Source organism: Plectropomus leopardus, chromosome 15 (genome assembly GCF_026936395.1).
Source record: "Plectropomus leopardus strain MGB_pleo_1.0 chromosome 15, ASM2693639v1, whole genome shotgun sequence".
NCBI classification, from domain to species: Eukaryota; Metazoa; Chordata; class Actinopteri; order Perciformes; family Serranidae; genus Plectropomus; species Plectropomus leopardus.
In genome coordinates, this window is record NC_142190.1 from 17,694,808 (window position 1) to 17,721,688 (window position 26,881).

Below are 26,881 nucleotides of genomic sequence, written 5' to 3' on the forward strand. Positions count from 1 at the left end.
TTTTGGTCATTTTTTCGATATGCCAAATTAACGTTTTTTTAGTCACGTTTCCAAGATCTTTTCAATGGCATGTATCAACACAATAGTTATTGAAAATTTAAGCAGTTTTCAGCTGTTTTTGGGAAATGTCATTTTTTGACATTTTTGCCATACTATAGCCTTGCTTTTTTGGTCATTTTTTCGACATGCCAAATTAGCATGTTTTTAGTCACGTTTGCAAGATCTTACACTATGGCATGTATCAACACGATAGTTATTGAAAATTTAAGCAGTTTTCAGCCGTTTTTGGGAAATGTCATTTTTTGACATTTTTGCCATACTATAGCATGGCTTTTTTCATCATTTTTTCGACATGCCAAATTAGCGTGTTTTTAGTCACGTTTGCAAGATCTGATGCTATGGCATGTATCAACACAATATTTAATGTATATTTAATCAGTTTTTAGCTGTTTTTGGGAAATGTCATTTTTTTGACATTTTTGCCATACTATAGCCTTGCTTTTTTCATCATTTTTTCGACATGCCAAATTAGCGTGTTTTTAGTCACGTTTGCATGATCTTATGCTATGGCATGTATCAACACGGTCTTTATTTTATATTTAAGCAGTTTCCAGCTGTTTTGGGGAAATGTCATTTTTTGACATTTTTGCCATACTATAGCCTTGCTTTTTTGGTCATTTTTTCGACATGCCAAATTAGCGTGTTTTTAGTCACGTTTGCATGATCTTATGCTATGGCATGTATCAACACGGTCTTTATTTTATATTTAAGCAGTTTTTAGCATTTTTTGGGAAATGTCATTTTTTGACATTTTTGCCATACTATAGCCTTGCTTTTTTGGTCATTTTTTCGACATGCCAAATTAGCGTGTTTTTAAGTCACGTTTGCATGATCTTATGCTATGGCATGTATCAACACGGTCTTTATTTTATATTTAAGCAGTTTTTAGCATTTTTTGGGAAATGTCATTTTTTGACATTTTTGCCATACTATAGCCTTGCTTTTTTCATCATTTTTTCGACATGCCAAATTAGCATGTTTTTAGTCACGTTTGCAAGATCTTATGCTATGGCATGTATCAACACGGTCTTTATTTTATATTTAAGCAGTTTTTAGCTGTTTTAGGGAAATGTCATTTTTTGATATTTTTGCCATACTATAGCCTTGCTTTTCTGGCCTTTTTTTCGACATGTCAAATTAGCGTGTTTTTAGTCATGTTTGCAAGATCTTATGCAATGGCATGTATCAACACGATAGTTATTGTATATTTAAGCAGTTTTTAGCTGTTTTTGGGAAATGTAATTTTTTGACATTTTTGCCATACTATAGCCTTGCTTTTTTCATCATTTTTTCCGACATGCCAAATTAGCATGTTTTTAGTCACGTTTGCAAGATCTTATGCTATGGCATGTATCAACACGATAGTTATTGTATATTTAAGCAGTTTTTAGCTGTTTTTGGGAAATGTCATTATTTGACATTTTTGCCATACTATAGCCTTGCTTTTTTCATCATTTTTTCCGACATGCCAAATTAGCATGTTTTTAGTCACGTTTGCAAGATCTTATGCTATGGCATGTATCAACACGATAGTTATTGTATATTTAAGCAGTTTTTAGCTGTTTTTGGGAAATGTAATTTTTTGACATTTTTGCCATACTATAGCCTTGCTTTTTTCATCATTTTTTCCGACATGCCAAATTAGCATGTTTTTAGTCACGTTTGCAAGATCTTATACTATGGCATGTATCAACACGGTCTTTATTTTATATTTAAGCAGTTTCCAGCTGTTTTTGGGAAATGTCATTTTTTGACATTTTTGCCATACTATAGCCTTGCTTTTTTGGTCATTTTTTCGACATGCCAAATTAGCGTGTTTTTAGTCACGTTTGCATGATCTTATACTATGGCATGTATCAACACGGTCTTTATTTTATATTTAAGCAGTTTTTAGCATTTTTTGGGAAATGTAATTTTTTGACATTTTTGCCATACTATAGCCTTGCTTTTCTGGCCTTTTTTTCGACATGTCAAATTAGCGTGTTTTTAGTCACGTTTGCAAGATCTTATGCTATGGCATGTATCAACACGATAGTTATTGTATATTTAAGCAGTTTTTAGCTGTTTTTGGGAAATGTCATTTTTTGACATTTTTGCCATACTATAGCCTTGCTTTTTTGCTCATTTTTTCGACATGCCAAATTAGCATGTTTTTAGTCACGTTTGCATGATCTTATGCTATGGCATGTATCAACACGGTTTTTATTTTATATTTAAGCAGTTTTTAGCATTTTTTGGGAAATGTCATTTTTTGACATTTTTGCCATACTATAGCCTTGCTTTTTTGGTCATTTTTTCGACATGCCAAATTAGCATGTTTTTAGTCACGTTTGCAAGATCTTATGCTATGGCATGTATCAACACGGTCTTTATTTTATATTTAAGCAGTTTTTAGCATTTTTTGGGAAATGTCATTTTTTGACATTTTTGCCATACTATAGCCTTGCTTTTTTCATCATTTTTTCGACGTGCCAAATTAGCATGTTTTTAGTCCCGTTTGCAAGATCTTATACTATGGCATGTATCAACACGGTCTTTATTTTATATTTAAGCAGTTTCCAGCTGTTTTGGGGAAATGTCATTTTTTGACATTTTTGCCATACTATAGCCTTGCTTTTTTGGTCATTTTTTCGACATGCCAAATTAGCATGTTTTTAGTCACGTTTGCAAGATCTTATGCTATGGCATGTATCAACACGGTCTTTATTTTATATTTAAGCAGTTTTTAGCATTTTTTGGGAAATGTCATTTTTTGACATTTTTGCCATACTATAGCCTTGCTTTTTTGCTCATTTTTTCGACATGCCAAATTAGCATGTTTTTAGTCACGTTTGCAAGATCTTATGCTATGGCATGTATCAACACGGTCTTTATTTTATATTTAAGCAGTTTTTAGCATTTTTTGGGAAATGTCATTTTTTGACATTTTTGCCATACTATAGCCTTGCTTTTTTGGTCATTTTTTCGACATGCCAAATTAGCATGTTTTTAGTCACGTTTGCAAGATCTTATGCTATGGCATGTATCAACACGATAGTTATTGTATATTTAAGCAGTTTTTAGCATTTTTTGGGAAATGTCATTTTTTGACATTTTTGCCATACTATAGCCTTGCTTTTTTGGTCATTTTTTCGACATGCCAAATTAGCATGTTTTTAGTCACGTTTGCAAGATCTTATCCTATGGCATGTATCAACACGGTCTTTATTTTATATTTAAGCAGTTTTTAGCATTTTTTGGGAAATGTCATTTTTTGACATTTTTGCCATACTATAGCCTTGCTTTTTTCATCATTTTTTCGACATGCCAAATTAGCATGTTTTTAGTCACGTTTGCAAGATCTTATGCTATGGCATGTATCAACACGATAGTTATTTTATATTTAAGCAGTTTTTAGCTGTTTTTGGGAAATGTCATTATTTGACATTTTTGCCATACTATAGCCTTGCTTTTTTGGTCATTTTTTCGACATGCCAAATTAGCATGTTTTTAGTCACGTTTGCAAGATCTTATGCTATGGCATGTATCAACACGGTCTTTATTTTATATTTAAGCAGTTTCCAGCTGTTTTGGGGAAATGTCATTTTTTGACATTTTTGCCATACTATAGCCTTGCTTTTTTGGTCATTTTTTCGACATGCCAAATTAGCGTGTTTTTAATCATGTTTGCATGATCTTATGCTATGGCATGTATCAACACGGTCTTTATTTTATATTTAAGCAGTTTTTAGCATTTTTAGGGAAATGTCATTATTTGACATTTTTGCCATACTATAGCCTTGCTTTTCTGGCCTTTTTTTCGACATGCCAAATTAGCATGTTTTTAGTCACGTTTGCAAGATCTTATGCTATGGCATGTATCAACACGATAGTTATTGTATATTTAAGCAGTTTTTAGCTGTTTTTGGGAAATGTCATTATTTGACATTTTTGCCATACTATAGCCTTGCTTTTCTGGCCTTTTTTTCGACATGCCAAATTAGCATGTTTTTAGTCACGTTTGCAAGATCTTATGCTATGGCATGTATCAACACGATAGTTATTGTATATTTAAGCAGTTTTTAGCATTTTTTGGGAAATGTCATTTTTTGACATTTTTGCCATACTATAGCCTTGCTTTTTTGCTCATTTTTTCGACATGCCAAATTAGCATGTTTTTAGTCACGTTTGCAAGATCTTATGCTATGGCATGTATCAACACGGTTTTTATTTTATATTTAAGCAGTTTTTAGCATTTTTTGGGAAATGTCATTTTTTGACATTTTTGCCATACTATAGCCTTGCTTTTTTGGTCATTTTTTCGACATGCCAAATTAGCATGTTTTTAGTCACGTTTGCAAGATCTTATGCTATGGCATGTATCAACACGGTCTTTATTTTATATTTAAGCAGTTTTTAGCATTTTTTGGGAAATGTCATTTTTTGACATTTTTGCCATACTATAGCCTTGCTTTTTTCATCATTTTTTCGACATGCCAAATTAGCATGTTTTTAGTCACGTTTGCAAGATCTTATACTATGGCATGTATCAACACGGTCTTTATTTTATATTTAAGCAGTTTCCAGCTGTTTTGGGGAAATGTCATTTTTTGACATTTTTGCCATACTATAGCCTTGCTTTTTTGCTCATTTTTTCGACATGCCAAATTAGCGTGTTTTTAATCATGTTTGCATGATCTTATGCTATGGCATGTATCAACACGGTTTTTATTTTATATTTAAGCAGTTTTTAGCATTTTTTGGGAAATGTCATTTTTTGACATTTTTGCCATACTATAGCCTTGCTTTTTTCATCATTTTTTCGACATGCCAAATTAGCATGTTTTTAGTCACGTTTGCAAGATCTTATGCTATGGCATGTATCAACACAATAGTTATTTTATATTTAAGCAGTTTTTAGCTGTTTTTGGGAAATGTCATTTTTTGATATTTTTGCCATACTATAGCCTTGCTTTTTTGCTCATTTTTTCGACGTGCCAAATTAGCATGTTTTTAGTCCCGTTTGCAAGATCTTATGCTATGGCATGTATCAACACGGTCTTTATTTTATATTTAAGCAGTTTTTAGCATTTTTTGGGAAATGTAATTTTTTGACATTTTTGCCATACTATAGCCTTGCTTTTTTCATCATTTTTTCGACATGCCAAATTAGCATGTTTTTAGTCACGTTTGCAAGATCTTATACTATGGCATGTATCAACACGGTCTTTATTTTATATTTAAGCAGTTTTTAGCATTTTTTGGGGAAATGTCATTTTTTGACATTTTTGCCATACTATAGCCTTGCTTTTTTGCTCATTTTTTCGACATGCCAAATTAGCGTGTTTTTAATCATGTTTGCATGATCTTATGCTATGGCATGTATCAACACGGTCTTTATTTTATATTTAAGCAGTTTTTAGCATTTTTTGGGAAATGTCATTTTTTGACATTTTTGCCATACTATAGCCTTGCTTTTTTCATCATTTTTTCGACATGCCAAATTAGCATGTTTTTAGTCACGTTTGCAAGATCTTATGCTATGGCATGTATCAACACGGTCTTTATTTTATATTTAAGCAGTTTTTAGCTGTTTTAGGGAAATGTCATTTTTTGATATTTTTGCCATACTATAGCCTTGCTTTTCTGGCCTTTTTTTCGACATGTCAAATTAGCATTTTTTTAATCATGTTTGCAAGATCTTATGCAATGGCATGTATCAACACGATAGTTATTGTATATTTAAGCAGTTTTTAGCTGTTTTTGGGAAATGTCATTTTTTGACATTTTTGCCATACTATAGCCTTGCTTTTTTGCTCATTTTTTCGACATGCCAAATTAGCATGTTTTTAGTCACGTTTGCAAGATCTTATGCTATGGCATGTATCAACACAATAGTTATTTTAAATTTAAGCAGTTTTTAGCTGTATTTGGGAAATGTCATTTTTTGACATTTTTGCTATACTATAGCCTTGCTTTTTTGGTCATTTTTTCGACATGCCAAATTAGACTGTTTTTAGTCACGTTTACAAGATCTTATGCTATGGCATGTATCAACACGATAGTTATTTTATATTTAAGCAGTTTTTAGCTGTTTTTGGGAAATGTCATTTTTTGACATTTTTGCCATACTATAGCCTTGCTTTTTTCATCATTTTTTCGACATGCCAAATTAGCGTGTTTTTAGTCACGTTTGCAAGATCTTATGCTATGGCATGTATCAACACGGTCTTTATTTTATATTTAAGCAGTTTTTAGCATTTTTTGGGAAATGTCATTTTTTGACATTTTTGCCATACTATAGCCTTGCTTTTTTGGTCATTTTTTCGACATGCCAAATTAGCATGTTTTTAGTCACGTTTGCAAGATCTTATGCTATGGCATGTATCAACACGGTCTTTATTTTATATTTAAGCAGTTTTTAGCATTTTTTGGGAAATGTCATTTTTTGACATTTTTGCCATACTATAGCCTTGCTTTTCTGGCCTTTTTTTCGACATGCCAAATTAGCGTGTTTTTAGTCACGTTTGCATGATCTTATGCAATGGCATGTATCAACACGGTTTTTATTTTATATTTAAGCAGTTTTTAGCATTTTTTGGGAAATGTCATTTTTTGACATTTTTGCCATACTATAGCCTTGCTTTTTTCATCATTTTTTCAACATGCCAAATTAGCATGTTTTTAGTCACGTTTGCAAGATGTTATACTATGGCATGTATCAACACGGTCTTTATTTTATATTTAAGCAGTTTCCAGCTGTTTTGGGGAAATGTCATTTTTTGACATTTTTGCCATACTATAGCCTTGCTTTTTTGGTCATTTTTTCGACATGCCAAATTAGCGTGTTTTTAGTCACGTTTGCATGATCTTATGCTATGGCATGTATCAACACGGTTTTTATTTTATATTTAAGCAGTTTTTAGCATTTTTTGGGAAATGTCATTTTTTGACATTTTTGCCATACTATAGCCTTGCTTTTTTCATGATTTTTTCGACATGCCAAATTAGCGTGTTTTTAATCATGTTTGCATGATCTTATGCTATGGCATGTATCAACACGGTTTTTATTTTATATTTAAGCAGTTTTTAGCATTTTTTGGGAAATGTCATTTTTTGACATTTTTGCCATACTATAGCCTTGCTTTTTTCATCATTTTTTCGACATGCCAAATTAGCATGTTTTTAGTCACGTTTGCAAGAACTTATGCCATGGCATGTATCAACACGGTCTTTATTTTATATTTAAGCAGTTTCCAGCTGTTTTTGGGAAATGTCATTTTTTGACATTTTTGCCATACTATAGCCTTGCTTTTTTCATGATTTTTTCGACATGCCAAATTAGCGTGTTTTTAGTCACGTTTGCAAGATCTTATGCTATGGCATGTATCAACAGGATAGTTATTGAATATTTTTGCAGTTTTTAGCATTTTTTGGGAAATGTCATTTTTTGACATTTTTGCCATACTATAGCCTTGCTTTTTTCATCATTTTTTCGACATGCCAGATCAGCGTGTTTTTAGTCACGTTTGCAAGATCTTATGCTATGGCATGTATCAACACGGTCTTTATTTTATATTTAAGCAGTTTTTAGCATTTTTTGGGAAATGTCATTTTTTGACATTTTTGCCATACTATAGCCTTGCTTTTTTCATCATTTTTTCGACATACCAAATTAGCATGTTTTTGGTCACGTTTGAAAGATCTTATGCCATGGCATGTATCAACACGGTCTTTATTTTATATTTAAGCAGTTTTTAGCATTTTTTGGGAAATGTCATTTTTTGACATTTTTGCCATACTATAGCCTTGCTTTTCTGGCCTTTTTTTCGACATGCCAAATTAGCGTGTTTTTAGTCACGTTTGCATGATCTTATGCAATGGCATGTATCAACACGGTCTTTATTTTATATTTAAGCAGTTTTTAGCATTTTTTGGGAAATGTCATTTTTTGACATTTTTGCCATACTATAGCCTTGCTTTTTTGGTCATTTTTTCGACATGCCAAATTAGCGTGTTTTTAGTCACGTTTGCATGATCTTATGCTATGGCATGTATCAACACGGTTTTTATTTTATATTTAAGCAGTTTTTAGCTGTTTTTGGGAAATGTAATTTTTTGACATTTTTGCCATACTATAGCCTTGCTTTTTTCATCATTTTTTCGACATGCCAAATTAGCATGTTTTTAGTCACGTTTGCAAGATGTTATACAATGGCATGTATCAACACGGTCTTTATTTTATATTTAAGCAGTTTTTAGCATTTTTTGGGAAATGTCATTTTTTGACATTTTTGCCATACTATAGCCTTGCTTTTCTGGCCTTTTTTTCGACATGCCAAATTAGCATGTTTTTAGTCACGTTTGAAAGATGTTATACTATGGCATGTATCAACACAGTCTTTATTTTATATTTAAGCAGTTTCCAGCTGTTTTGGGGAAATGTCATTTTTTGACATTTTTGCCATACTATAGCCTTGCTTTTTTGGTCATTTTTTCGACATGCCAAATTTGCATGTTTTTAGTCACGTTTGCATGATCTTATGCAATGGCATGTATCAACACGGTCTTTATTTTATATTTAAGCAGTTTTTAGCATTTTTTGGGAAATGTCATTTTTTGACATTTTTGCCATACTATAGCCTTGCTTTTTTCATCATTTTTTCGACATGCCAAATTAGCGTGTTTTTAGTCATGTTTGCATGATCTTATGCTATGGCATGTATCAACACGGTTTTTATTTTATATTTAAGCAGTTTCCAGCTGTTTTTGGGAAATGTCATTTTTTGACATTTTTGCCATACTATAGCCTTGCTTTTTTCATCATTTTTTCGACATGCCAAATTAGCATGTTTTTAGTCACGTTTGCAAGATCTTATACTATGGCATGTATCAACACGGTCTTTATTTTATATTTAAGCAGTTTCCAGCTGTTTTGGGGAAATGTCATTTTTTGACATTTTTGCCATACTATAGCCTTGCTTTTTTCATGATTTTTTCGACATGCCAAATTTGCGTGTTTTTAGTCATGTTTGCAAGATCTTATGCTATGGCATGTATCATCACGGTCTTTATTTTATATTTAAGCAGTTTTTAGCATTTTTTGGGAAATGTCATTTTTTGACATTTTTGCCATACTATAGCCTTGCTTTTTTCATCATTTTTTCGACATGCCAAATTAGCATGTTTTTAGTCACGTTTGCAAGATCTTATGCTATGGCATGTATCAACACGATAGTTATTTTATATTTAAGCAGTTTTTAGCATTTTTTGGGAAATGTCATTTTTTGACATTTTTGCTATACTATAGCCTTGCTTTTTTGGTCATTTTTTCGACATGCCAAATTAGACTGTTTTTAGTCACGTTTGCAAGATCTTATGCTATGGCATGTATCAACACGATATTTATTGTATATTTAAGGAGTTTTTAGCATTTTTTGGGAAATGTCATTTTTTGACATTTTTGCCATACTATAGCCTTGCTTTTTTCATCATTTTTTCGACATGCCAAATAAGCGTATTTTTAGTCACGTTTGCAAGATCTTATGCTATGGCATGTATCAACACGGTTTTTATTTTATATTTAAGCAGTTTTTAGCATTTTTTGGGAAATGTCATTTTTTGACATTTTTGCCATACTATAGCCTTGCTTTTCTGGCCTTTTTTTCGACATGCCAAATTAGCATGTTTTTAGTCACGTTTGAAAGATGTTATACTATGGCATGTATCAACACAGTCTTTATTTTATATTTAAGCAGTTTCCAGCTGTTTTGGGGAAATGTCATTTTTTGACATTTTTGCCATACTATAGCCTTGCTTTTTTGGTCATTTTTTCGACATGCCAAATTAGCATGTTTTTAGTCACGTTTGCAAGATCTTATGCTATGGCATGTATCAACACGGTCTTTATTTTATATTTAAGCAGTTTTTAGCATTTTTTGGGAAATGTCATTTTTTGACATTTTTGCCATACTATAGCCTTGCTTTTTTGGTCATTTATTCGACATGCCAAATTAGCATGTTTTTAGTCATGTTTGCAAGATCTTATGCAATGGCATGTATCAACACGGTTTTTATTTTATATTTAAGCAGTTTTTAGCATTTTTTGGGAAATGTCATTTTTTGACATTTTTGCCATACTATAGCCTTGCTTTTTTGGTCATTTTTTCGACATGCCAAATTAGCGTGTTTTTAGTCACGTTTGCATGATCTTATGCTATGGCATGTATCAACACGGTTTTTATTTTATATTTAAGCAGTTTTTAGCTGTTTTTGGGAAATGTCATTTTTTGGCATTTTTGCCATACTATAGCCTTGCTTTTTTCATCATTTTTTCGACATGCCAAATTAGCATGTTTTTAGTCACGTTTGCAAGATGTTATACAATGGCATGTATCAACACGGTCTTTATTTTATATTTAAGCAGTTTTTAGCATTTTTTGGGAAATGTCATTTTTTGACATTTTTGCCATACTATAGCCTTGCTTTTTTCGTCTTTTTTTCGACGTGCCAAATTAGCATGTTTTTAGTCACGTTTGCAAGATCTTATGCTATGGCATGTATCAACACGGTTTTTATTTTATATTTAAGCAGTTTTTAGCATTTTTTGGGAAATGTCATTTTTTGACATTTTTGCCATACTATAGCCTTGCTTTTTTCATCATTTTTTCGACATGCCAAATTAGCATGTTTTGGCCACGTTTGCAAGATCTTATGCCATGGCATGTATCAACACGGTCTTTATTTTATATTTAAGCAGTTTTTAGCATTTTTTGGGAAATGTCATTTTTTGACATTTTTGCCATACTATAGCCTTGCTTTTCTGGCCTTTTTTTCGACATGCTAAATTAGCGTGTTTTTAGTCACGTTTGCAAGATCTTATGCTATGGCATGTATCAACACGGTCTTTATTTTATATTTAAGCAGTTTTTAGCATTTTTTGGGAAATGTCATTTTTTGACATTTTTGCCATACTATAGCCTTGCTTTTTTGGTCATTTCTTCGACATGCCAAATTAGCATGTTTTTAGTCACGTTTGCAAGATCTTATGCTATGGCATGTATCAACACGGTCTTTATTTTATATTGAAGCAGTTTTTAGCATTTTTTGGGAAATGTCATTTTTTGAAATTTTTGCCATACTATAGCCTTGCTTTTTTCATCATTTTTTCGACATGCCAAATTAGCATGTTTTTAGTCACGTTTGCAAGATCTTATGCTATGGCATGTATCAACACGGTCTTTATTTTATATTTAAGCAGTTTTTAGCATTTTTTGGGAAATGTCATTTTTTGACATTTTTGCCATACTATAGCCTTGCTTTTTTGGTCATTTATTCAACATGCCAAATTAGCATGTTTTTAGTCATGTTTGCAAGATCTTATGCTATGGCATGTATCAACACGGTCTTTATTTTATATTTAAGCAGTTTTTAGCATTTTTTGGGAAATGTCATTTTTTGACATTTTTGCCATACTATAGCCTTGCTTTTTTCATCATTTTTTCGACATGCCAAATTAGCGTGTTTTTAGTCATGTTTGCATGATCTTATGCTATGGCATGTATCAACACGGTTTTTATTTTATATTTAAGCAGTTTCCAGCTGTTTTTGGGAAATGTCATTTTTTGACATTTTTGCCATACTATAGCCTTGCTTTTTTCATCATTTTTTCGACATGCCAAATTAGCATGTTTTTAGTCACGTTTGAAAGATGTTATACTATGGCATGTATCAACACAGTCTTTATTTTATATTTAAGCAGTTTCCAGCTGTTTTGGGGAAATGTCATTTTTTGACATTTTTGCCATACTAAGGCCTTGCTTTTTTGGTCATTTTTTCGACATGCCAAATTTGCGTGTTTTTAGTCACGTTTGCATGATCTTATGCAATGGCATGTATCAACACGGTCTTTATTTTATATTTAAGCAGTTTTTAGCATTTTTTGGGAAATGTCATTTTTTGACATTTTTGCCATACTATAGCCTTGCTTTTTTCATCATTTTTTCGACATGCCAAATTAGCGTGTTTTTAGTCATGTTTGCATGATCTTATGCTATGGCATGTATCAACACGGTTTTAATTTTATATTTAAGCAGTTTCCAGCTGTTTTTGGGAAATGTCATTTTTTGACATTTTTGCCATACTATAGCCTTGCTTTTTTCATCATTTTTTCGACATGCCAGATCAGCGTGTTTTTAGTCACGTTTGCAAGATCTTATGCTATGGCATGTATCAACACGGTCTTTATTTTATATTTAAGCAGTTTTTAGCATTTTTTGGGAAATGTCATTTTTTGACATTTTTGCCATACTATAGCCTTGCTTTTTTGGTCATTTTTTCGACATGCCAAATTAGCATGTTTTTAGTCATGTTTGCAAGATCTTATGCAATGGCATGTATCAACACGGTTTTTATTTTATATTTAAGCAGTTTTTAGCATTTTTTGGGAAATGTCATTTTTTGACATTTTTGCCATACTATAGCCTTGCTTTTTTGGTCATTTTTTCGACATGCCAAATTAGCGTGTTTTTAGTCACGTTTGCATGATCTTATGCTATGGCATGTATCAACACGGTTTTTATTTTATATTTAAGCAGTTTTTAGCTGTTTTTGGGAAATGTCATTTTTTGACATTTTTGCCATACTATAGCCTTGCTTTTTTCATCATTTTTTCGACATGCCAAATTAGCATGTTTTTAGTCACGTTTGCAAGATGTTATACAATGGCATGTATCAACACGGTCTTTATTTTATATTTAAGCAGTTTTTAGCATTTTTTGGGAAATGTCATTTTTTGACATTTTTGCCATACTATAGCCTTGCTTTTTTGGTCATTTTTTCGACATGCCAAATTAGCATGTTTTTAGTCACGTTTGCAAGATCTTATGCTATGGCATGTATCAACACGGTTTTTATTTTATATTTAAGCAGTTTTTAGCATTTTTTGGGAAATGTCATTTTTTGACATTTTTGCCATACTATAGCCTTGCTTTTTTGGTCATTTTTTCGACATGCCAAATTAGCATGTTTTTAGTCACGTTTGCAAGATCTTATGCTATGGCATGTATCAACACGGTCTTTATTTTATATTGAAGCAGTTTTTAGCATTTTTTGGGAAATGTCATTTTTTGACATTTTTGCCATACTATAGCCTTGCTTTTCTGGCCTTTTTTTCGACATGCCAAATTAGCGTGTTTTTAGTCACGTTTGCATGATCTTATGCTATGGCATGTATCAACACGATAGTTATTGTATATTTAAGCAGTTTTTAGCTGTTTTAGTGGAATTTCATTTTTTTACATTTTTGCCATACTATAGCCTTGCTTTTCTGGCCTTTTTTTTCGACATGTCAAATTAGCGTGTTTTTAGTCACGTTTGCAAGATCTTATGCTATGGCATGTATCAACACGGTCTTTATTTTATATTTAAGCAGTTTCCAGCTGTTTTGGGGAAATGTCATTTTTTGACATTTTTGCTATACTATAGCCTTGCTTTTCTGGTCATTTTTTCGACATGCCAAATTAGCGTGTTTTTAGTCATGTTTGCAAGATCTTATGCTATGGCATGTATCAACACGGTCTTTATTTTATATTTAAGCAGTTTTTAGCATTTTTTGGGAAATGTCATTTTTTGACATTTTTGCCATACTATAGCCTTGCTTTTCTGGCCTTTTTTTCGACATGCCAAATTAGCGTGTTTTTAGTCACGTTTGCATGATCTTATGCTATGGCATGTATCAACACGATAGTTATTGTATATTTAAGCAGTTTTTAGCTGTTTTAGTGGAATTTCATTTTTTGACATTTTTGCCATACTATAGCCTTGCTTTTCTGGCCTTTTTTTTCGACATGTCAAATTAGCGTGTTTTTAGTCACGTTTGCAAGATCTTATGCTATGGCATGTATCAACACGGTCTTTATTTTATATTTAAGCAGTTTCCAGCTGTTTTGGGGAAATGTCATTTTTTGACATTTTTGCTATACTATAGCCTTGCTTTTCTGGCCTTTTTTTCGACATGCCAAATTAGCGTGTTTTTAGTCACGTTTGCAAGATCTTATGCTATGGCATGTATCAACACGGTCTTTATTTTATATTTAAGCAGTTTTTAGCTGTTTTTGGGAAATGTCATTTTTTGACATTTTTGCCATACTATAGCCTTGCTTTTTTCATCATTTTTTCGACATGCCAAATTAGCATGTTTTTAGTCACGTTTGCAAGATCTTATGCTATGGCATGTATCAACATGGTTTTTATTTTATATTTAAGCAGTTTTTAGCATTTTTTGGGAAATGTAATTTTTTGACATTTTGCCATACTATAGCCTTGCTTTTTTGGTCATTTTTTCGACATGCCAAATTAGACTGTTTTTAGTCACGTTTGCAAGATCTTATGCTATGGCATGTATCAACACGATATTTATTGTATATTTAAGGAGTTTTTAGCATTTTTTGGGAAATGTCATTATTTGACATTTTTGCCATACTATAGCCTTGCTTTTTTCATCATTTTTTCGACAAGCCAAATTAGCATATTTTTAGTCACGTTTGCAAGATCTTATCCTATGGCATGTATCAACACGGTCTTTATTTTATATTTAAGCAGTTTTTAGCATTTTTTGGGAAATGTCATTTTTTGACATTTTTGCCATACTATAGCCTTGCTTTTCTGGCCTTTTTTTCGACATGCCAAATTAGCGTGTTTTTAGTCACGTTTGCAAGATCTTATGCAATGGCATGTATCAACACGATAGTTATTGTATATTTAAGCAGTTTTTAGCTGTTTTTGGGAAATGTCTTTTTTTGACATTTTTGCCATACTATAGCCTTGCTTTTTTGGTCATTTTTTCGACATGCCAAATTAGCGTGTTTTTAGTCACGTTTGCATGATCTTATGCTATGGCATGTATCAACACGGTTTTTATTTTATATTTAAGCAGTTTTTAGCTGTTTTTGGGAAATGTCATTTTTTGACATTTTTGCCATACTATAGCCTTGCTTTTTTCATCATTTTTTCGACATGCCAAATTAGCATGTTTTTAGTCACGTTTGCAAGATCTTATGCTATGGCATGTATCAACATGGTTTTTATTTTATATTTAAGCAGTTTTTAGCATTTTTTGGGAAATGTAATTTTTTGACATTTTTGCCATACTATAGCCTTGCTTTTTTGGTCATTTTTTTCCACATGCCAAATTAGCATGTTTTTAGTCACGTTTGCAAGATCTTATGCCATGGCATGTATCAACACGGTCTTTATTTTATATTTAAGCAGTTTTTAGCTGTTTTTGGGAAATGTCATTTTTTGACATTTTTGCTATACTATAGCCTTGCTTTTTTGGTCATTTTTTCGACATGCCAAATTAGACTGTTTTTAGTCACGTTTGCAAGATCTTATGCTATGGCATGTATCAACACGATATTTATTGTATATTTAAGGAGTTTTTAGCATTTTTTGGGAAATGTCATTTTTTGACATTTTTGCCATACTATAGCCTTGCTTTTTTCATCATTTTTTCGACATGCCAAATTAGCATGTTTTTGGTCACGTTTGCAAGATCTTATGCCATGGCATGTATCAACACGTTCTTTATTTTATATTTAAGCAGTTTTTAGCATTTTTTGGGAAATGTCATTTTTTGACATTTTTGCCATACTATAGCCTTGCTTTTTTGGTCATTTTTTCGACATGCCAAATTAGCGTGTTTTTAGTCACGTTTGCATGATCTTATGCTATGGCATGTATCAACACGGTCTTTATTTTATATTTAAGCAGTTTTTAGCATTTTTTGGGAAATGTCATTTTTTGACATTTTTGACATACTATAGCCTTGCTTTTTTCATCATTTTTTCGACATGCCAAATTAGCATGTTTTTGGTCACGTTTGCAAGATCTTATGCCATGGCATGTATCAACACGGTCTTTATTTTATATTTAAGCAGTTTTTAGCATTTTTTGGGAAATGTCATTTTTTGACATTTTTGCCATACTATAGCCTTGCTTTTCTGGCCTTTTTTTCGACATGCCAAATTAGCGTGTTTTTAGTCACGTTTGCATGATCTTATGCTATGGCATGTATCAACACGGTTTTTATTTTATATTTAAGCAGTTTTTAGCTGTTTTTGGGAAATGTAATTTTTTGACATTTTTGCCATACTATAGCCTTGCTTTTTTGGTCATTTTTTCGACATGCCAAATTAGCGTGTTTTTAGTCACGTTTGCAAGATCTTATACTTTGGCATGTATCAACACGATAGTTATTTTATATTTAAGCAGTTTTTAGCTGTTTTTGGGAAATGTCATTTTTTGACATTTTTGCTATACTATAGCCTTGCTTTTTTGGTCATTTTTTCGACATGCCAAATTATGATGTTTTTATCCATTTTTGCAAAAGTCTATGCTATGGTATGTCTCAACATGCTATTTTGTGTCAAGTCAATTCAAGTCCAGTCAATTTTATTTATAGAGACCATTACCACAGAGGGCTTTACAGTGTACGAAATCCCTCTACCCTCAGACCCTCACATCACCGAAGGAAAATTTCCTGAAAAAGAACCCCTTTACCGGGGGATAAAAAAAAAAGATAGAAACATCAGGTAGAGCGCAGTGCCAGAGGATGATGAGGGATCCCTCTTCCAGCACGGACAGACGTGCAATAGATGTCATAAATAACAAATGAAGTACAATTGTGGCAAAAAGGAAAGAAAAAGAGAGGGGGGGAGGGGGAGAGAGGGGGAGAGAGGCACAGCAATAATGGAAACAGACGCATGTCATATTACAACAATAGGTGCGAAATTTTCAAATGTACTCTATGATGATATTGTGGGTGTTGATAAGAGTCTCATGAATATATTGATACAGAGGTGTCCAAAGGCACGATCACAGCATCGGCGCAACCAGGACCAAGAGCACAATCAGGGAGAGCTGGGGGTACAGTATCAGTGCAGCCACAGCACGAGCACATCCAAAGGCATGGTCACAGCGCCAGCACAGATATCACAACGATCAGACACAGCCAGGGTTGCGGCCAAGATCCGGGAAAGCTAGGAAACAAGGGAGCAGGAATGCTCCAGAGAGGCAACAGGATTAGCGTAGTGCAGTTCAATAGAACCAAGGTGGTGAACAGTAAAAGGATAAGCGCTCAGTGAGGATCCTAGAGTCACTGATCAGCAATTATGACTTAAATATGAATGCCAGAGAGCAGTAATATAAAAGAAAGAAAGAGAAAGGAAGCAGAGCAAGAAAGAAAGAGAGAGGAAACCGAGCCAGAGTGGCAGGTCTGAACGGACTCAAAACATCCCCTGCCGGATCAGGCCGAAAGCTCCACCACCTCTCCATCCTCCCCGACACACGGACGGGGATTTCAACGGAGCACAAGAAACTTGTACTTATAGCCTTGCTTTTTCTGTCATTTTTTCGACATGCCAAATTATGGTGTTTTTGGCTGTTATTGCAACATCTTCTGCTATAGCGTGTATCAACATGCTATTTTATGTCTATTTTAGCAGTTTTGAACTGTTTTTGGAAAAAGACATTTTTTTGACATTTTTGCCATACTATAGCCTTGCTTTTTTGGTCATTTTTTCGACATGCCAAATTAGCGTGTTTTTAGTCACGTTTGCAAGATCTTATGCTATGGCATGTATCAACACGATATTTATTGTATATTTAAGGAGTTTTTAGCTGTTTTTGGGAAATGTTATTTTTTAACATTTTTGCCATACTATAGCCTTGCTTTTCTGGTCATTTTTTCGACATGCCAAATTATGTTGTTTTTGGCCGATTTTGAGACAATCTATGCTATAGCGTATGTCAAGACGCTATTTAATGTCGATTTATGCAGTTTTCAGCTGTTTGGGAAATGTCAATTTTTGACTATAGCCTTGCTTGTCATTTTTTGGACATGCCAAATTATGTTGTTTTTGGCCGATTTTGAGACAGTCTATGCTATGGCATGTATCAACATGCTATTTTATGTCTATTTAAGCAGTTTTCAGCTGTTCTTTGGGAAATGTCACTTTTGGACATTTTTGCCATACTATAGCCTTTCTTTTGTGGTAAAAAAAAACAAAAAACAAAAAAAAACTACATTCAATAGTATGTCATGAAAATGAAGTTAAAAAAATGTCATAGTAGAGTACATTGACAAAATTTAATTAAAAGTAATATGCTGTAGTATGTTATTAAATGCTATATTTTCTGGACATGTCACAGTATGTTCAGAAAATGTAGTCAAACAGTTTGACTGACTGCTCAAACGTGTTTAAATTGCAGTACATGAGAGACAACCTGTGATATGTCCAGAAAATATAGCATTTAATAACATACTACAGCATATTACTTTTAATTAAATTTTGTCAAACACTTATAAATAAGCACATTAAGCCCATATTTTCATCACAGTTAAGATTTATTTCATTCAACATTTCACATTACAAATATTTAAAAATTATGCATACTGTTATAAATAGTTGGCTGCAAACAATTAAATAACATTAGATTTTTCTTTTTCGTTTCACTAGCACTTCTACAGACCAACTCCTAGAAATATGGACATATCCGTATTACATAACTTAATTAGAAAGGAAAATACAAAAATAGGAACTTATAAAGTGAAATGACAATAAAAATTAAGGTGATATCTTAAGTAAAAAATGCTATTAATAAATACAACAACCTTCCCATACACAGTTAAAAACTATTGAAATCTTGCCATTAAGTAACATCATTAACAGACAAATATTTAAATATTTATTTTCCTTCAGAAAATGTGAACCATATATTGTGGAGCACAATATAGCAATTAGTAAAAACTAGACACTTTAACATATTAAAAGCTTCACCTCAAAAATATAACAAAAATCTGATCAAAATTATAAAAATCAATTATACATTCCAATTAAAAATATACCAATAAACAGCTAAATACATTGTTGACCTAATAATTACAATGCAATCAATCACAGTAGCTTAAAATAAACAAAATAAGCAAATGAGCACAAAACCTTTAATGTTTTAAAAATAACTTCAATTATTTATATTAGTACAAATAGTTTGATTTCTTTTCTTTTTTACAAACACCAGCATGAAAAGGATTACAATAACAGTAGAAAATGACTGTGAAAAACATATTAACATCTTCTTCAATTAAATGTCTGCAATTAAAAATGGCATTAAAGAATTACATTGCAAAGAGTCTTTATCTGGAAAAAGGTTCAAAAGAAGTATTGCACATAACAACTTGAAGTTAACTTGCAACATTTACCACATTCAAGTCTTTAAGCTCCCCTTCCTCCAGATAGGTCTATATAAGATCACCTCGACAGACAGTGGGGATGAGTTCTCAAGTCTATTTAAACAGTGTTCTATAAGGATGCTCAATGTCCTGCACTGCCAAATCGATTTAAAGTTAAGTTTCTGTCTTGTTTCTCGTCTTATCTCTCTGTCATGTGCATCCTGCAGAGGTCTGCGAATGGGGAAGCGAGGAGATCAACACGCGGGGAGGGGGGGCGGGGGGGGGGGGGAGGGGGGGGGGGGTTTGGGGTGTCCTTAACAACTTAATAGTTGAGAAACATTTGGTGCACACCACAACAATTAATTTTAATAGCTAATTCATGTACTTGTCATTTTCTCTTTTTTTGTCATGCATGCTAAGGATTACAATAGGTGCTAGTTGGCAAGTTCAAGAATATATATATATATATACTTTTTTGAAATATTAAAATATCTAAACACCAAACATCCATTCTTGTGATACGAGATTCAGCGTTAAGCGTGAACCAAATTTTGCATTCTCCTTATAATAAGTTATGCTCCATCTATGGAGAGGAAACCAAGACAGAAGTTACCATTTTCCAACTAGTATAGCCATGTTTAGAGACGTTAACATCAATTTCAAATTACAACTTTTTTTTTTTTTTTTTTTAGTTTTTTTTTTGTTTTTTTTAATTCTCGCCATGCTGTTATTGACCAGATTAACTGGAAACATCTAGTGTACGAAAAGCTAAGACCAAGAGAGCAATACACTTTGGTCTCTCCTCTGCAGATCTGAAGTCGCATCAACACAAGTGCGCACTTAGTTGTAAAGTTTCCTCAGCACTGAAATGTATAAAAAGCATAATTGAAAATAATATATATTGAAATCACTCAACTATTTTTTCTTAAAATGAACATTTCCATATATGCAGATCTCTCAGTAACAAAAGTACAAAAGCTACCTTTCACAATGTGAAAAATTGAGGTATTGCAAAAAGGAGTTTCCCCATTTGTGAAAAATGTGCCTAAAATGACTGTTGGAAAAAGAAAAAATATTTAGAAAAGTAGTGCATAATAAATGTTTATATGTGCATGACAAAATAATTTAGCTAGAAAACACTGTACCAAAAATCAGCAGGCCATGTATAAAATAATCTTTTTTTTTCATCTCATTTAACAGCAAATTCTTCACAAAGTGTTTTAACTTCTAAAATGCTCACCCACCACACCCACAAAACTAATGTCCAGGGTGCAAAACTGGTGCAACGACACCACGCCGATATGAGGATACGTTTCTCACTAGTGTGTGTGTATAATCAAGTTTCTGTACTAACTCCCTGACATATTTAAATGCTCAGCTAGTAGGTTACCACTGAGTGACTTAAAACGTCAAAACAAATGTGAGGATTAGTTTTACTTCTGCTTTGTGAATGTGCACTTAATGTTAAACTTTCTGCAGAACTGTTTGAGATTAAAAGAACTAGTGCCTACCAGCGTGCACCTCCATTTTGAGCTATGGAGAGTGTGAGGCCTTGTGTGTGTGTGTGTGTGTGTGTGTGTGTGTGTGTGTGCGTGTGTGTGTGCGTGTGTCTGCAAGCCCTGTTGATTTTCCACTGGTGTTTTAATGGGTTTTGACTGCACTGTCAAATATATATATATAAATATATTATATTCAAGGCCAATCTTTGGTTTGCTGGGCTTGACAGTTAAGCAAAACTGGGTAGAAGTGACAGAATTTAAAAAATATATCAATGAAAAAAAAACGTCCTTCAAGAAATGAGAAAGAAAATAAGACTACTAAACCTAAATAAGAAATGAGCTACAGTGAGACCCACTACTGCACAGCCATCTTTGGTTCCCAAAAGCCACTGGGTACAACTGACTGTTATCAAGAGCAAACTGCATGTGGGTCACAAGTGTGTAGTAGTAGAGCACACTGCAGAGACTATCTTCATTTATGCTTCAAAAACACTGGATGCTGAGTTGGATTAGCTTGGCAGGAGAAAGGATAGAGGGTTCGCCAAAAGGGCAGATCCCCCCATGACTCAAATGTGTGCTGACGATTGGGAAATCAGATAAACTTTAATTGCTTCTTTCATTAAATGTAGCTGACTCTCGGATGCAAAGCAGAGTATTTTCACTAAAGACTTGGGAGAATTGCACAAATGCATTTAAAAAAAAAAAAAAGAACACACAAAAAGGACAGGCATTTCCCGTTTGGTGGTAGCCCCGTAGAAACTGCAATAAAAAGGCGGCCACTTGACCAGCCTTCTCTCAAGGAGTTACCATAACCTCAGTCCTGAAAGATGTGGATTCGAACCCCCGCTGTGTGCACACACAGAGAGCAGGTTTTGATCCATGAATGAGGCCCTAACCTCTGTTAGCTGCTAGCTTAGCAGCACAGGCCGACATAAGGAGGGGGAGTGGTGCTGGACTTATCTCTTTACCAGTAAGCCTGTCTGTCTCTCCTGTAGCCTCCCGACGCCATACATTCCCCTTATACACTGTATACTGTACGATGCTCTGCTCTGTCCCTAGCACAACCCTGGGTTCGATTACAAAAATAAGGTGATGAAGCAAGTGAGTACAAAACTGTGCCAGTCACACCACACTCTGCCTGTTGCATCACTTCCCTTTGATTATACTTCTAAGGAAAGGAGAACACCAGCGGGTGATGATGTTTTTCTTTCTTGCTTTTTTTTTTATCCTTTCATTTTAACTGTATTCGGCACATTAGCAGCTGAGTTTGAGGTATTAGTTTTTGCATGTCAAAATGGAGATCAAAACCCAAATATGCGTTGCTAAAAATTTTCGTTGCGATTTTCAAGTAACATCAACATATTTGTATGATGTCGGAAATCATAAAAAGCGAGGTCCAAACATTTTGATATGGGAGGGAAAAGAATCCGTTTCGTTCTGCAGCGGGCCCTCTCTGTTCTTCAAAGTTAATTCAAGATTCAGCTTTGGTTAACTACTACGGGTCTCATATACTATATCTGCACTCTTTAAAGTTGAAAATAAGTGCACTCTTCTTTAGCAACACCTTTTTCAATTCACATTTGCTCTGGAGCCTCTCGCATCAATACAGAACTTTTTCACACCTCTCAGAAATAAATAGCCAATGGTATGCTGTTTCAACAGCATTTTGCTCTAGAGACTCAGTACAAAATAAAAAGCAATAGCTCTGCTACAGAAGAAGTCAATCAAATGTCAAATGAAGTGTATTATTTTGGGGCCTCTTGTATCAAAAAAAAAAAAAAAACATTGTTTAGGAAATAAAAAAAAACATGCCAATTGAATAGCAGAGTACCAAATCACACCCCAAACTTTCCTATATATGTATTTTTTTGACAACTAATAAAAATATTTAAAAAATCAAACGCATAAATAAAATTATGTTACACATCTTTTTTCCTTGCTGGACATATTTGGATATAATTCCAGTTTTTCTTTTCTATCTTCAAAATATAGATATATATTAACTTAAAAAAATGAGAAAAAGTTTCAGTGAAATTAGAGCAAAAAGGAACCAGCAACAGAAAAGTGCATTTATTTGTACAATGATTTGCGACTCCTGCACTACCTGCCCTCCTGCTCCCCTGTTGCCTCTCCTTCTTTGTCATCTGTTCAGTTCCAGCGGAAGGAGATGTGACGGGGTCGGTCGCCTCCCTCCTTCACCAGGGGTTTGTGAAACTCTCGTCCGGCGCGCGAGTGGATGGCCGCCCAGCAGTACTCGCAGTAGTACTGCAGACAGGTGACGTTGGCGCAGAAGAATGGTGCAAACTTCCCTCCACAGCGAGTTCCCTGGCACTCATCACACAGCTGGTCATCCAGCACATATGGCTTCACTTCCACCTGCAATTAGAGGTGAGAATTGTTTATTTCTGTACAATAGTTACAAACCCCAATTCCAATGAAGTTGGGACCTTGTGTAAAATCAAATAAAAACAGAATACAATGATCTGCGAATCCTTTTCAACCTACATTCAATTGAATACATGACAAAGACAACATATTTAATGTTCAAACTGCTAAACTTAATTGCTTTTTTTTGCAAATATTCACTCATTTTGAGTTTGATGCCTCCAACATGTTCCAAAAAATCTGGGACAGGGGCAACAAAAGACTGGGAACATTGAGTAAAGGTCAAAAAATCCCTGTTTGGAATTTTCCACAGGTGAACAGGTCAATTGGAAACAGGGGAGTGTAATGATTGGGTGTAAAAGGAGCATCCCCGAAAGGCTAAGTCATTCACAAGCAAGGATGGGGCAAGGTTCACTTTGAACAACTGCGTGAGCAAATAGCCCAACAGTTTAAGAAGAACGTTTCTCAACGTACAATTGCAAGGAATCTAGGGATTTCATCATCTAGAGTCCATGATATCATCAAAAGATTCAGAGAATCTGGAGAAATCTCTGCACATAAGCAGCAAGGCCGAAAACCAACATTGAATGCCCGTGACCTTCGATCCGTCAGGTGGCACTGCATTAAAAACCGGCATCATTCTGTAAAGGTTATTACCAAAGGGTATTAACACTTCGGAAAACCATTGTCAGCACACTTCGTCCTAACATCTACAATTGCAAGTTAAAACTCTACCACGTAAAGTGAAAGCCATATATCAACAACACCCAGAAACGCCGCAGGCTTCTCTGGGCCCGAGCTCATCTGAGATGGACTGACGCAAAGTGGAAAAGTGTGCTGTGGTCTGATGAGTCCACATTTCAAATTGTCTTTGTAAATCATGGACGTTGTGTCCTCTGGGCCAAAAAGGAAAAGGACCATCCAGACTGTTGTCAGTGCAAAGTTTCCAAAGCCCGCATCTGTGATGGTATGGGGGTGAGTTAATGCCCATGGCATGGGTAACTTGCCCATCTGTGAAGGCACCATTAATGCTGAAGGTACATACAGGTTTTGGAGCAACATATGCTGCAATCCAAGCAATGTCTTTTTCAGGGACGTCCCTGCTTATTTCAGCAAGACAATGCCAAGTCACATTTTCCATGTGTTACAACAGCGTGGCTTCGTAGTAAAAGAGTGCAGGTACGAGACTGCCATGCCTGTCTCCCATTGAAAATTTGTGGCGCATTATGAAGCGCAAAATATGACGGAGACCCCGGATTGTTGAGCAACTGAAGTCGTACATGCAAGCAAGAATGGGAAAGAATTCCACCTACAAAGCTTCAACATTAGTGTCCTCAGTTCCCAAATGCTTATTGAGAGTTGTTAAAACGAAAGGTAATGTAACACAGTGGTAAACATGCCCCTGTCCCAGCTTTTTTTGGAACGTGTTGCAGGCATCAAATTCAAAATGAGTAAATATTTGCAAAAAAAACCAAACAACAATAACAATAAAGTTTAGCAGTTTCAACATTAAATATGTTGTTTTTTAGTGTATTCAATTGAATATAGGTTGAAAAGGATTTGCAAATCATTGTATTCTGTTTTTTATTTACGTTTTACACAACGTCCTAACTTCATTGGAATTGGGGTTTTCCTAAGTCTAGGGAAACAGACGGCACTTGAAAAGTAAATAATTGGTCTGACAAAACAACAAGTATACTACTGGTGTTGTTCTTCAAAATCTATCATTTTAAAGCTACGGTTGAAAATTTTAAGAAAAATAACTGTTGTATTGGCAAAAAAATGTTACTATATTCTGAAAGAACTACATAGGAGAGATAATCTATGAAAAAAAAACATGTCCTTCGTCCTACTGCTTTTACTGGCTAAAATCTACCACTGTGCATCAAAAACAACCAATCAGAGCAGAAGTCAGAGTGTCAAACTGGGCAGCACTGACCAGCGTACCAAGATTCAGTTCCTGTATTGCCTATCTGGTCTTTAAGCCTGATGTAACACCCTTTCAGAATACTATTTCCAGGTCCAAACCTTGCATTGTTTACAATGTCACAGTGTTGTTTGAACAGAGCCAAGTCCACAAAAAAAAGACCTAATTGTAATTTTACCGCTTTCCTATCAATAAGACAGAGAGGAGAAAATGGCTGCAGCTTATAAGTTACAATCCTTAAACCAACGAAGAAAACCAAAGTTTTAGCACTAGTGCCAACACCCTTTTAAATTACTATCCTTATAAACCTGATAATCTATAAATAAAGACACCTGGGAGAGTGAGCTTTTCTGCTATAGGGTATAATAAAGGGAAGTGTATACGCATCACATCATAGCTAGCTAACATCTGCTGTTAAGGATGATACGCTATTCCATTTTCTGAAAGAGGCATTTCTTAATAACCATACAGGACTGCTTAAACTCTGAACTTGAATCTAGATACTATAATATGTATCAGTCATGTTTTGGTGTTTTGGTGAAGGTGGGGAAGTTGACATATAATGAATGAATGTAAACAAGTAAGGCTGGCTGGCTGCAGACAGCAATATCAACTGTGCTCTTGCTTGGTTAAGACAAAAAAAAAACAAAACAAAACAGTAGAAAGCCTCTAGCTTTTATCACAGATATCCACAAGAATCGTGTTTAGCTTTTGCAAGTAACTTCAACAAATATTTACAGGTTTTGACAATTAGCAGTTAACATTAGCTAAAGTTAGCACTAGTGCTAAAACTTCAGTTTTCTCCATTTGTTTAAGAATTGTAACTTACCTTATCAGCTGCAGCCATTTCATCTTCTCTTTCTCATCAATAGGAAAGCGGTAAAATGACACTTCCACCGTTTTGGACTCAAATCTCTTCAAACAAAGCGCTATGGCATTGTAAAAAACAGGAGGTTTGGATCCAGAAAAAAGTATTTTCCTGTAAAATGAGAACATTTGGAAGCACTGTCCTGGTGTAAGTTTTTTGGGGTTTGTTTCCGTTTTGTAGGGATGTTTTTTCAGCACATCTGTTTGTCCAAACTATTATTTATGCTAAGCTGAAGTCATGTAATTTGCTCTCCAAAGCAACAGATATTATTAATGTCTACTGATCCACCTTAACACAGCAACAGTGGTGTTAAACTGATTAGCTGGAACGTACAGGGAATGAACAGTCCATTGAAAAGGGAGAGGTAAGTATATGCACATCTACGAATGCTCAAAGCTGACATTTGTTTTCTCCAGGAAACACACTAAAAAGAACGCAGCAAAAGGTGTTGCAATCCTGATAAGGAAAAATATACCATTTATCCACTCAACTCTTTCAGGCCAGAGGGGCAGATATTTGATAGTCAGAGGCACATTAAACTCCATACCATTAACATTAGTAAATGTATACAGGCCTAACTTTGATGACCCTGTTTTTTTCCAGGATCTTTTCAGTATTAGTCTGAATTTGTTACACTCAGACGTAATAATTACGGGGGATTTTAATTATGTTTTAGATGGTGCCCTTGACAGACAGTATTCCCATGCCAGCTCATTTAATAACAGTGGAATACTCAATACTCTCATGCAATCGCATGAGCTCATGGATATCTGGAGGCTTCTCCACCTCACAACAAAAGATTTTTCATATTTCTCCACAGTTCACAAATCTTATTCTATGATTGTTTCTGTTAGATTCTAAGCTGCTAATGTCAGTAGTAGATTGCATGTTATCATAACATACTTATATCTGACCGTGCCACTGTATCTTTA

The 26,881-nt window shown here is 34.1% G+C and overlaps 1 protein-coding gene across 2 annotated transcripts in view; it reads right to left on the reverse strand.

Annotated features, from left to right (window-relative positions):
- Window positions 1-18,426: 18,426 nt before the first annotated feature.
- cpeb4b (cytoplasmic polyadenylation element binding protein 4b) overlaps window positions 18,427-26,881 on the reverse strand; it is a 47,134-nt gene continuing 38,679 nt past the window's right edge. For both annotated transcript variants that reach the window (XM_042498669.2, XM_088088081.1), the window contains one exon: window positions 18,427-23,145. In XM_042498669.2, the coding sequence (XP_042354603.1) occupies window positions 22,918-23,145 (228 nt within the window). In that variant the 3' untranslated portion in view covers window positions 18,427-22,917. The remainder of the gene's footprint in view (window positions 23,146-26,881) is intronic.